The sequence below is a fragment of the Gymnogyps californianus genome, chromosome 1 (genome assembly GCF_018139145.2).
Source record: "Gymnogyps californianus isolate 813 chromosome 1, ASM1813914v2, whole genome shotgun sequence".
In the NCBI taxonomy this organism is placed as follows: Eukaryota; Metazoa; Chordata; class Aves; order Accipitriformes; family Cathartidae; genus Gymnogyps; species Gymnogyps californianus.
Window position 1 is genome coordinate 129,027,958 of NC_059471.1, and position 12,858 is coordinate 129,040,815.

At 47.3% G+C, this 12,858-nt stretch overlaps 1 protein-coding gene across 1 annotated transcript; it reads left to right on the forward strand.

Annotated features, from left to right (window-relative positions):
* The first annotated feature begins 6,684 nt into the window (after window positions 1-6,684).
* On the forward strand, window positions 6,685-12,261 carry UPK1B (uroplakin 1B). The gene is made up of 7 exons (XM_050908044.1): window positions 6,685-6,753; window positions 7,300-7,500; window positions 9,039-9,113; window positions 9,852-9,974; window positions 10,274-10,453; window positions 11,237-11,320; window positions 11,951-12,261. The coding sequence occupies exons 1-7, from the start codon at window positions 6,685-6,687 to the stop codon at window positions 11,999-12,001; spliced, it is 783 nt and encodes a 260-aa protein (XP_050764001.1). The 3' UTR covers window positions 12,002-12,261.
* Window positions 12,262-12,858: the final 597 nt, after the last annotated feature.

Below are 12,858 nucleotides of genomic sequence, written 5' to 3' on the forward strand. Positions count from 1 at the left end.
GTGACAAATTTCTTGTCCCTGTCTACTAGATCAGGCTGGCTGTAATGGCTGGGTCTTCTTTTGCTTATCGCTGTGATAACTCATGGAGCTGGAAATGCCAAAAGCACTGTCCTTTCCTCAGGGTGAAATCTCATGGGGATTTCATGGGAGAGCTGGATCTCTCTTCAGTTGCCTCCAAGTGCCAAGGGGATCCATAAAACATTAGAGCTATTGCAGTTCTCACTAATTTCCGACAAGATATTTGCAAGGATGGCTACCAAGGAGATAGAGATATATATTCTTTTGATGTTTGCTTTTGACTTGTGAAGGGCTCTAAAAACGTGGAGCTCCCATCACCCTTCCCAAGCCCATTATTCATTTGTCTGGTTTTTGCACCAGCAGATGAAGAATACCAAGCACAAGCACCTGCGCTATTGCCAGAGACTTGCTCAAGGCTCCAGTAACGGGAATCATGACTTTTGGCAGACTTGTACTGGAATGGATGAGGGAGAGGAAGGTGAGAGACATTCCTTTTCTGCTGTGCTCCTCAGCCTCAGCCCTTCTCAGTTCATCATAGACCAATTAATATATATGTCCGTGCTTGACTTTGCTCAGTCTTAATAAGACTGAGTGTGTTAAAAATCCAGAGGGCCCAAGGAAATGCAATAGTCTCCCCACTTTTCATGTTATCCACAGTGCCTTGCAGAGTAGCCAATGCCTACACTTCTGTTTCCAAAAAAAATCCCAAGCTAAATAAAATGAAAACAAGTCCAACCCAAACCACTGGATTTTCCCCATGCAACATAATTAAATGAAAACATTAGAATTAATTTACTTTCTTTTTCTAGTCAGTACATTCTTCTTATACCCATGTTCAAACAGAAGTCCAGCAATCCTAATATTTATATTTACGTCCTTCCAACTTGCCCATCCTCTTTAAAGTTCAAGTATCTATCTCATACAAGTGAGTCATTCATCCACCCTTTCGAGAGTATAATAATAGAAATTCTTTAAAGCTTTCTGTTTTCTGCACAACGGCATTCCGATACGATCTAAGAACCACAGAGACACCCTCCAGCCCCAGGAGGACCTGGGAACAGGTTTGGCCAGAAAAAAAGTTTTCCTCATGTGATGGGCACCCTACCAATCACACAGCACTTTCCTCAAGCAACCTGGGCTCTTTAAAGCCCAGCAGAGGTGGGACAAAGGGGCTTTTTCAGCTTTGCAGCTGGGTCAAGATTTCTGCTGGGAAGCATCACGAGAAGGGAGGGGTGAGTGCCTTGCTTTGGTCATCGTCTTCCTCTTAATGAGGCATATGAGCGATAAGCGCCTGTTAAGAGAAAAGGAAGCTTTTATGTTTAATGGGTTTTATTTTAGTCCTGGGGCTGTGTTTAGTATGTGGGAGTCTGGTACCTGGGTAAGGTTAACTGCAGAAGATTAAGTATTTCATTTTTCTTACCTCAGGCTGTGTCTTCTCTATGGCTGTTTTAATTTGTTTCATATTTTTTCTCCAAAAGACTGGGGAGGAGGGAACGGGAAAATTAAATCTGTTGCAAATATATCTGAGTGTAAAAAAAAAAAAAGAAAATTGTTGCAGAGAAAGATGAATCCTGTAATTCCCCCTCACTTGTGAAAATAGGAAAAGCAAAAAAAAAATCTTCTTGTTTTGGCTGTGCTGAACTAATGAGGGAGAGAGGAAAAACCTACCTCCCAGCTCTATTTCCGAGGTAATTATGCTTGATGATGATTTACCAGCCACTCCACTGTTCACACAGGCTTCATTTCATAGCAATCTCTCTCGAAAGGAAACTTAATTAGTCTCTGACCCCTGCTTGATGCTGAGCTTTGGTTTTGCTTTATTTTTCTCCCCTGGTAGCACAGAATAACTGGCTGGCTCTTCCTTTCTGAGTGTGGTCGACTCCTGGCGCACAAGCTGTTCTCTGTCAGAGGCGGCTGCATTTCGGGGCAGGTGGAGCAACAGGGAAAGTCCTGCAGGGCAGGAGGAGGTGTGTGGTTTTGTGTGCACTGGAGGTGTTTGCTTTAAAATAAGTAAACGAATGATGAATTGACACTTGTAAAGCATTTGGCTTCTTGCAGCAGAGTCCAAGCGATTCATCAGTAACATATTTAACTGTATCCTCTTAAAAACTGTATAACTCTGAAGATGTCCCAAGCACTTGGAAACTTCCTTCTCTTTAAGCACCCTAGGGGCTAAATTTTCTGCTAAAACCAATTAAAAAAAAAAAAAAGTAGGTTTATTGCTGTCTGGCCCCTCAAGACTTGATGCGTCAGAGCCCACAGCAGGTCAGGGTGTGGGCAGGCCACCAGCATTGGCACCGGCACCGGCACAGCACCTCCGGCAGCGGTTCCACCCCACTGGCTTCCCTCCGTCAGAGCCCGAGCCCCAGCCCAGGCATCTCGCTCCTGCCTGTAGAGACATGCTCTCCAGCCGGGGCCAGGTGAGCACGAGGGGCAGGAGGTGTGGTGCCCGGGCTTCTGCGCCGGAGGGGGGTACAGGCAAGGACCAGGTTTCTGCTGTTGAACAGCTGGGTTTGTTTAGTTGCACTCGAGTGGCGCGGAGCCCTTCGGTCAAGGCGTGCGGAGCCCATGAGTAATAAAACAAATGCGTCCCTTGTCTCTGCCTCCTTACACCAGGGGATGAGAATGCAACGCCCTGCACAGGGCCGCCGAAGCAAAGCAGGGTAGCAAGGGGTGAGGTGAAGCCCCTGTAAGCCCTGCCGCCACGCTGAGAGACTTCCAAGAGCACAGTGTAGAAACAAATGATACTCACAGGAGTGTTTTTGGACATCCCTTGGTCACAGTGCTGTGACTCCACCATGACAACTGGCACAAAACGCAAGGCAATCAGAATGCAACCCGCTTCTGTGTGGGGCAATGCCAAACCAATTCTTACTAGCTTTTTTGGCTATAGATGGAGTAGGACTAGGCTAAGCGGGGGCATTCATCTGTAAGGCTACTGAAATCCTGTCCCAATCTATAGAAAGAGCATGTGGAGGCTTCAAAAGATGAACCACCCCAATGTGTGTGAGGGCTGCACAAGAGAGACTGAATCCTGCTTGAATCCAGGAACTGCCGTGAGCACGGCTTCCTTTGAAAGCCTGCATGGGGTTGTCACCTAAAATACAAGGGCAGAAGCCAGCCTCTGCAGAAAGGAGCTTCCTTTTCGGCTCCCACAGTTGTGCTGCAGGTCTCGCAGAGCCAGTGTGAGTAGAGGAAGGGAGGAGATGTCAAGAAAGCTCCAAGGGCATGGAAATAACAGATCTGTCTGCAACTTGTGGAGGAACAGGGGGAGGCAGGGCTACCACTGCTCCTGGGCTCTGACAGGCTCAGCTGGACCCCCATGAGTGTCAGGAGTGTTTTGAGGGTGTGAGGGGAGAGGAGAGGGGAGAAGTTGCAGTCTGGGTTGTGACCAGGGTGTAAGGAAGAGGAAGAAAGATGTGCTTCAGGAGGGATGTAGGTTTTTGTGGTACAATGGGAACAACAGACACCTTTCCAAAACTGCTTGGAGCATGGAGCAAAGTCTGTGGTAGTGATAATTGAATACCTGGGACCTAGACGGGTCACGGCTAAATTGCAAGGTGCCCGGGATGTGCTGAGGAACACCAGGTCCATGCAAGCTCAAGACTGAAATCCTAGAACCTGGTCGCCTTCTTGTGTGGAGATTTTGGGTAACGTCTGCAGCTAAAGCTCCGGTTTCCTCAGGGGTTTCCCTGAAACTCCCAGAAACTGTATTTGGGTCATAAAACTAATCTTAACCAGCCCGAGAAGAAGGCTCCTCTACCTCCAAACATATTTGTGTCCGCAGGCAGGAGCTGCTGGCATCTGTCTCTCTGGGTGCTGGGAGGAGGACTGCCTACCAGCGCCACAGCCGAGGGCTGTTGTGAGTCATACCTGCATGCAGCTTGCCTCGGGCAAGCCAGCCAAGGTTTGCCTCATGCCTCTGTTGTCATGCACCTGCGCCACATGCTGTGCAAGCTGCTCTTGCCAGACGCAGCTTACCTCTGAGGCGTGAGGAGCAGGCAGCAGGTGGAAAGTCCCAGGCCTCCCGTGGCTTCTCCTCTGCGGCGTGTTGGAGGGTCGGCTCTCCAGCTGCCCAGCTGTTGTCATGGCCTTGGAGCACCTCCCCAGTCTCTCATCTGTGATGCCAATACTAGACCCTCTACAATCGAGAAGGGGCCAGACAAGGGGTTGCCACATGTGGCACAGGGGAACGAAGTGGACACAGAGAAACAGACTCCTTCGGTGCCAATCACTTGGAGGCAGAGGGAGAATTCATGCTAATATGGCAACATCATTACAGTGTTTATTTTTAGGTCTACAGTAAAGGCTCTTCCTTACCTTTTCCTCTTCCCGGTCTCTCTGCTTCCCCCTGCCCTGCAATCCCATCGGAATTAGGTAAGGTACTGGAGAGCCCTAGGTTGCCTAGAAGCCTGCCGCTCTCCAGCTGATATCTGTGTGGTGGTGACCATGTCCAGCTTTCCTCCCAGCTACAGTAGCCTAGGAGATGGGCTTGCCCCAGGAAAAGAGGCTTGCTTTCTCGGACTGGCGTGACTGCAGTAACACCTGCCCAAGGAGAGGCAAGAGCGAGCCAGGTCCTGCCTGCTAGGGAGGAGAAGAAAGCCAGCTTGTGGGGAGGCAAGTTCATGGGCTGGGTGGACAGCCCACGTACGAGGTGTGAGTGCTGTCGTTACACTGTAGGGGTGTCTGTAGGAGAGAAAGGGAGGCAGAAAGAGGTTCCTCCTATGTTAAGGAAAGTGTTGTGACTTTGTTAATCACACTTGGTGTGATCTGTCGTGCTAGCCACAAGGCACACTCAACCCTGCTATCTACATAGCAGCTGGAGCAGACCTGCTTTTCCATGTAGCAGTCAGAGTTCACATGCCTGCATTTGAGCAGGGAAGATTTCCTTGCTTTTTGGACTGCCCCTTGACTGTGATGTCTCTTAGACTGCAATAACTAAAGGCTTTTTGAAAATCTCTGGAGTTTACTGCACAAAGATCCATGAGCCAGGCGGTGGTCTCTCCAGCTTTCAGATGAGTAGAGGACCAGTGTCCGTCTCAGGTTTGGCAGACTCTGCGGTGTTGTATTGTAGACCACATGTGGCCAAACATTGCCCAGACCCAGATTTGACCTGCAAGGCAGTTTTATATGGCCCCCTGGGCATGCTGGCTGGTCAACAAGTTTGGCAGAGACAGAGCTTCAGGCTGACCTCATGAGCCTGCCATTTTCAAATACAAAGCCATACAGCTTCAGGTGTATTGGGCTGGCCTCCAAACACCTGGCTGGGAATAAAAATGGCTTCTCACCTTGGAAATAACGGCCATCCCTACTCACGCTATCATGGGAAAATACTTATGTGGTCTGCTGCTGGTATAACGGTGAGAGCACTGGAGATCTCTCCATGTGTAACCCTCAAACCACAGCAGGAAGGGTGGTAGGAAATTCTGGTTTTCCCCCTGCCACTGTTGGAAGTTCTGCCTGCCCTAAAAGGGCCCTCAGCAGCTGCTGAGGAGGCTGAAGGTGGCATTGTTAGAGAGGTCCCACAATACTCTGTTCCTCAAGAAACTCCCCTTCATTGACAGCTGTGTCTGCTCTTATCTTCCAACAGCTTCTTTGAAGAATCCCAGAGTCAGTAGCCCCAGCAAGAGAAGGCACTAGTGCAGGTACTCCGGCAGAAGAGGGGTGTTCAAGCTGCTTTTCCTGTTGTCTGCTCAAGTTGGGCCCACTTCAGCCTTTCTTTCACGGCTTATATTTTCTTAACCACCCGGCAAACGCAGCTGTCTCAGGGTTGGGGGTTTTTTCCCTCCCCCTCTCCATGCACACATGCACTCCATCCCTTTGAAAGAATGACTTGGTTGGTGCTGGCATCTGGGCTTGTTTCTCCAAGAGGTCTACACCTCTGACTAGTGCCTTTATGCCGCTCGCTCTGGAAGGGGATGAATTCGACACGGGGCGCCTGGCCCCAGCCTGCAGGATATAGAGCTCTCAGGAATTTGGTGGGAATGCTATTTGGCCCAGCTCCCGTGAGCCAGCTGCAGCCTGAGCTGCTCCCTCCCTCCCTTGCACCTCACCAGGAACAGGGGGCCCAGCTCCAGTTCCCAGCATGGGTGGGAGATGGGGCTACCCCAGCAAGGTGCTGCCAAGCTGGGTGCTGTAGGTATGTGTGTGGGATACAGCTAAAGCGCCGTGGTTACCTGTTCGGTCCCACGGCAGCACTGGCCAAAATCAAACAGCCAGCGGGGTGGATAGCATACCCTAGGGTAAAGCTGGCTCCTTTGGAAGAGGAGCGAGGTGAGGGCACTGAACTTGTCCCCTGTCCATCCAGGTGTAGCTGGTGTTTCTAGCCAGGTGCAAATGAAACACCATGAGCTGAGGTTTGCATGGGTGCTGTTGTGATGATGAAAACCCTACCCAAAAGAGAGACAAAGACACTGGCTGCTCCCAGAGTGGTTCCAATCTTCTGTAGCTCAAGTATCAGGGAGAGTTTGAGTTACCAGATTCACACCTGGGGAAGCTTCTCCTCTGAAACTACTACGAAGCAAGGAGTGGAAGGTGTACAGACAGGCTGGCAGATTCTGTCTATCCTTCTTCTCAGGGATAATTTCTATTTCTGAGTGAAGCCTATTGTACCACTCTAACTGAAGACTGTCTTTTGTTTTTCCCAGGTTGCATGAAGAATTAAAGATGGCGAAAAGTGATGATGGCATACGCATCTTGCAGGGTCTATTAGTCTTTGGGAATGTGGTCATTGGGGTAAGTCAAGTGGGACAAGTATGGGTGGAGGCTTCCTTCCAGTATGACACTTCTTAAAACAGCAGTTCCCAGCCATGAAATCCCTCTTCATGTCTGAAGTCTACACATAAATAAACCAATAAAGCGTGAGAGGAGGGGTAAAGGAGAGCTGTGCTAGCTGATCAGTTGGGTGAGGAGGGGACAGCAAGGGACAGAAGGGGCTGAGCCACAAGACCAACATGTGTTCTAGGGGAAGAGCCCTTGCTGCTGACCAACATCTTTCCAGCCACCTCCCTCTATATAGTGATGGGAAAGGTTCTGTTAATTCTTTCTTAACATCCTCAAGTCCTAGGCCAGACCTTTCAGGTCTAGGCTGGGTGAGTTTTGCCTGCAATTCTTCTGTGAAGGCACAATACAAGAGATTGTAGAGTTGGGCAGAGGAGGAGTTGAGCAGCTCCTGTTTGGCAGGAAGTTGAATGAAAGGAAAGCGGTCTCTGTCTTTTTCTGTGTCTGCTATTTCTTCGGGGAAGCTTGATCTAATGGATTTCCCAAACTTGCGCTTCTCAGATGTGCGGCATTGCCTTGACAGCAGAGTGCATCTTCTTTGTGTCTGATCCCCATGGTCTCTACCCTCTGCTGGAAGCCACAGAAAACGATGACATCTATGCTGCTGCCTGGATTGGCATCTTTGTTGGCTTTGCACTCTTTGCTCTGTCTATCCTTGGTATCGTTGGAGTCATTAAGTCCAACAGGACCTTGCTGCTGCTGGTAAGTATAGCAAAGTTTGCCTACTTATTGCTGCTAAACTGAAAAAATGCCACCTTAGTTTCCCTGCTTACCTTGGTAATCACCCACTGAGAAAAGACAACTTTTATTAGTGATAAGGCGCCAAAGGTTACTCTTGATCGTGGCTGTGGTGTTCCACAAGGTGACTCCTGTGAGGACACATGCATGAGAAGCTCCCAAACCAGGCTGAGGGAATTAATGGTGATGATAGCCACAATGGAGGTTTAAGCTGACTGGCTTGACCCTGACCTTGCCCTGAAGCAATGCAGAAGCACTTGTATAATCAGATGTAGCTGGGATGTGGTTTAGATCCTTTTTTCTCCCCACCCCTTACTGCCTTTCAGCTGTCATATACCATTCAGTTTAGGAGCTGATAAGTAATGACTTCTGTGCAAGGCATTAGTATGTGTTAGTATACCAAATATGGGTGCAACTGAGAACATTAGACATCAGCAGACAGGCAGAAATTACAGGGGTGTGGACAGAGAGCTTTGGATAAGCCAAGGACAATCTTAAGATGTGAACAAATCTCTGTACAATTTCTTACTTAGTCCTTCAGGTTGGCAGTGGCGAAACTTAATTGGTGCTTGCATTAATGAAGGGTAGAGCTGAAAGCTCTGGAATCGGCTCTCTCTTGGATTAATGTGGGATGGCAGGGTGTCTGTTTTAAACAAGAAACACTCAGAGATCTGAACTCTTGTGCCAGGGAATTTGCTAGCAAACAACTGATGGAAGAGAATTCCCTTAAGTCTGAATTTTGGTGTCTTGGCTGAAACCCAAGGCTGTGGTATAGGAAAGAAGAGAGGGTACAAGGGGCAGAAGCTGGGGTAAGAAGAAAACAAATGCCTTGAATCTGAGAAGAACATTATAAAATGCGAGAGGAGAAATAGAGGCATGAGAACTGCAAAGGGAATATGGGAAAGGTTAAAGGGGTTGTGCTGAGAAGGGAAGAGAAACAGTGAAATAGACTGAGAGGTGATCCTCAGGATCTGTTTTCATGAAGGATCTTTGGTCACAAAGTAGGAGTGCTGAGGAAATCTGACGATGCAAAATCAGGAGGATCTGAACGACACCCTAAATGGCACTTTCTGTTTCCCCAAAGTACAAGCTCTCCTACTAGGAGTGAACAGCTTCTTGCTGAAAAGCTTACAGCTGGCAAGTGGAAGTGGAAGGAGGAGACATGGAACAAGCATAAGTTGCCAATGAGATGCAACAAAGAAAAGGGCCAATGTTATTCTGGGACATATCAGGCAAAGTATTTTCCATAGAAGCAGGGTGGTATTAACACCATGAGGTTCTGAGGAAATCTTGTCTGTGAGATGGAGAACAGTTCCAGTCATACACCTTCAAGAAAGCAGATTGCACAGGGAAGGGCGACATGAATGTTCAGGGGCATGGAGAAGACTGAGGAGACTAGGGTAGCCTGGCCTCCTTTGCCTTGAGCAGGGTTTCAGGCTTAATTTTGAAAGAACTGCTTAACTGTCTCTCCAAGAGCTAACTCTGCTGTCTGTCTCCCACAGTATATTATTCTGATGCTGATCACTTATGCATTTGAAATGGCTTCTTGTATCACGGCAGCGACTCACCAAGACTTCGTGAGTATTTCTTTCCTTGTGTATTCTTGCAACTGTGCTGGGAAACATTGCAGTTCTAGGGCACACGGCGGTTCTGTTCAGTGTAGTAAATGGCCTGTTTGGTGGTACAGTGTAAACTCAAAGGACTACTGCTGAGTTAGAAAAAACCCCACAGGGAAAGTCTCCAACATCATTATTCTAATTAAGGAAATAACTTTGTACTTTTTAACATAGCTTTGTTATTTTTAACATTTTAAAATGTTTACAACCTTGTAGTTAAGGAAATAATAACGTGGGTTAGCTGAATCATCAATACAGTGTTTAGTCTTTCAGCTACAGCCTGATTAATCTATCATACATGCAGAAGACAAATCTTCAGCATTGACCCAGGCAGTGTTAATAGTGAGGGAAAGATTACGTGGGTTATTGGAGATACTGGTAGGGAGGGAAATGACTTGTGGTGCTTTAGTTCCAAGCAACATATCAAATGTAACCGATAGCTTCTGCACATCTCCTGTGATCTGACATCTGGTAGAGCCTGCTGAAGAGTCATGCTCAAGTTCTGCATCTTTGTTGCTCCTGCTCCTCAAATCCTGCTCTTTATTCTCCTTTGTGTAAAACTGGGGGAGAAGCAGCATTCCTGTTCTCCAGCAGGACAGTGAAACAAGCAAACAAACCCACCCCAAATAACCCTATATTTGCTTTACATGTCCACTTATTTACATAGTTCCTGCATTCTTCTCTGTTTTTTTTCTGTAGTTCACTCCGAATCTCTTCCTAAAGCAAATGCTGGAGAGGTATCAGAAGTCAGAGACAGACAATAACAATGACAAATGGATGACTGAAGGGGTCACAAAGACGTGGGATAAACTCATGCTTCAGGTAATAATAACACTGAAAACTCTCACTAATTACTAAATGCTCTGCAGCCCTGGAATTTCAAGTCCTCCTTGGGGCCGCTCGGTAATAGAGAGGACAGCATCTGCCTTGAACCTTAGAGAAAGTCCTGTTACACTCCCAGTTTTGCTCATTTATCAGGTGGCAGACTGTCAAAGGCAAGCACTTCAAAAATCTCTCCCATAAATCTGTAGTTAATGCCTAACCAGCCATGTGCAAGGTCCAGCTGTGTGCAGAGCTGTGACCTGGGCCCATAAAGACCGTTCCCTTTTCTTGCCCCACAGAATCAGTGTTGCGGGGTGCAGGGCCCCTCCGACTGGCAGGAGTACATGTCCGCCTTCCGCATCACGCACAGTGACGCCGACTTCCCTTGGCCGCACAATTGCTGTGTCATGGATGCCCAAGGGTCTCCCGTCAACCTCGATGGCTGCAAGCTTGGAGTCCCCGGCTACTATAACAGCAACGTAAGATCCTCTCCCCTTTTTCCAGTTAACATATGTTAGTCAAAAGCACCTTGCTGGAAGGGAAGGAAAGAGTGAATAGCCTTCCTCCTCCACTGTAAGCTACAGGTGTTCAAAAGATTTCTGGAGGAGAAGCAATGCCTGTAGGGTCCTGGCCATGTTGCTGAACACAGCATAGGTTGTAATAAAGACTTTCCTGATGGAGACAGAACTATTAAGAAAACTCTCCCAATGCCACCAGTAAGAAGTGACATCTCCAACACGTAGATGGACAGTAGCTAAATCAAACTTAGCCCAAAGATGAATGCATACAATATGAGTGAGCAAGTCAGCAGTTCTCCTCCTCAAGGTAGAACTTTTCAGTAGACCAGCTTGTCCTGTTCAAACAGATTGCTGGGTCATGAGCATCAACTTTTGCACTAGCAAGCATTTCTAGAAGGCATTCAAGCTTCCAAATTTGCCTGCAGCTTCTTGATTCTGGAGGTCAGCTCTGTGTTGGCCTGTGTTTGGTTATATATGTATACTTGGCAAGTGGATGGCACAGAAAGTTGTCCTTGAAGTGTCTGAGATGGGTCTACTTTGTGTTGGGAGCTAGAAACAGGTAGGCTATTTGCAAGTTGTCAATAAGCAGTGTAGCTCTGGCTTGTCTTCTTGAGACCCTGTGAGCTATCCAAATTGCAATAGGAGAGGAGCATGCCACCTCAGTCTCTCTGAGAGGTGGATAAGCTTGTCGCCTTGCAGTACAAGCTCAAAGCTGGTGTTGATTCATTCACGGTTGTCTTACAGGGTTGTTATGACGCTATTTCTGGGCCAATGAACACACATGCCTGGGGTGTTGCCTGGTTTGGTTTTGCCATCCTCTGCTGGACTGTGAGTACTTAATATTTGCCTTTATTTCATCTTCTTTTTTCTTGCTATTTCACACCCAGTTGGGTGGAGGTGGATGACAGGACTGATGCATTTAAAATCTCTGTAGATTATGGTTATTAATTCGTCACAAATCTGCCTGTAGCCTGTTCCAGTAACAGGGCTACATTTACAAGTTTCCCTCCATTCTGGCTTCCACAGGTGAGGAGCTAGATGGCTTTCCAGCCTGCTGCGGCCTGCTGCCATCTCAGCAATACAACACAGCAAACACAGCTTGCAGATACTTGTTTGTGAAGGGTATTGGATCATCTAAACAGTAATCATGACACATAATTCAGTTTCTAGTTTGAAGACTTTGTATGAGTGTTTTAAGTACTCAGGGTTCAGCAGCTTCATGACAGATAATCCCCAGCAAGCTGAGTGATCCAGTCAAATAGTTATGGCTGCACATATCTTTTCTTCACTGTGAAGCTTCTGTGCATATAAAAAGCTTTAAGCTTCCTCTGCCTGAACGAACTTTGCTTATCAAGAATTTCTGTTGCTCTCTCCTACCAGCAGGACTAAATGGGGCTGGGGGAGAGGTGGGGAGAAGGAAATGGGGAGCAAAGAAACTTAGTAGTCTTGTCATTTCAGTTCTGCGTCCTCCTTGGTACCGTGTTCTACTGGAGCAGAATTGAATACTGAAGGCCCAGTGTCCTCAGCGCTGTCCTGAAGCACCATGTGAAACTACATTCGTTCGTCTCCTGCTCCATTCTCCTTGTGTCATGGAGGATTTGAAGTTTTCCCACTACCTCTCCCATATATACTTTTGCCCCTCCAAAAACTTGACACACAGAGCTGATGACTCCAGGAAAGAATCTTCTTGTCCCTTCTTTGCCCCTTGTTCTGCAGCCTTAATGCCTCCTGGCTGAGGCACAATCCTTCTTTTGCTGTGCAAGAAATCCTTGGAGCATAAGATAAGAAGTGATCTGATTTGTTCTGTGATGACATCAGAAAGGAAAATGTCCATATATGCTTGCTCCAGGAAAATTTCTCTCTAAAACTAGGTTGAATGTAAATCATAATGCTAAAGTCTCCGGCAAGGGCTATGTGAGCAAAACTGTAACCTCCTGTGACCAATAAAGACGGATGCTGCAAGGGAGAAGACTGCAGACCTCTCCAGTATATTTTATCGCTCAGCTTCTGTTCCTGGTTTCTGTCACCCCTTGCCTTAGAATAAGGCAGATTCTCTAAGAGTTTAAGTGTTAGCAGTAAAGACATGTCACAGATAAAAAGTCTGTTGCTAGTCAAGCCCAATAAAAGGCTAGCTCACTCCTCAGCAATATGCTGCCTATATTCAAGCCTACCTCCTGTCACTGATGAAACTACTGCATGTGCTTCTACCTTCAGAAGTGCCAGTCCCGAAAAAGCTCAGCTTGCTAACAAGTGACTCCTTCAAAAAGCTGTTATGTACTTCACACAAGATTTCACACATCTACGGGCTAGAATTTGTGCAGAATACAAGGGGTCCTGTGCTGTAGTTGGCTTTGCGAAAGTGGCTG

Excerpts from the sequence above, each read along its gene's own strand:
- UPK1B (XM_050908044.1), top strand. The coding sequence starts at position 6,685 with ATGGCGAAAAGTGATGATGGCATACGCATCTTGCAGGGTCTATTAGTC. Across the intron at positions 6,754-7,299 it reads TTGGGAATGTGGTCATTGGG|ATGTGCGGCATTGCCTTGAC; the intron begins GTAAGTCAAGTG and ends TGCGCTTCTCAG. Across the intron at positions 7,501-9,038 it reads ACAGGACCTTGCTGCTGCTG|TATATTATTCTGATGCTGAT; the intron begins GTAAGTATAGCA and ends TGTCTCCCACAG.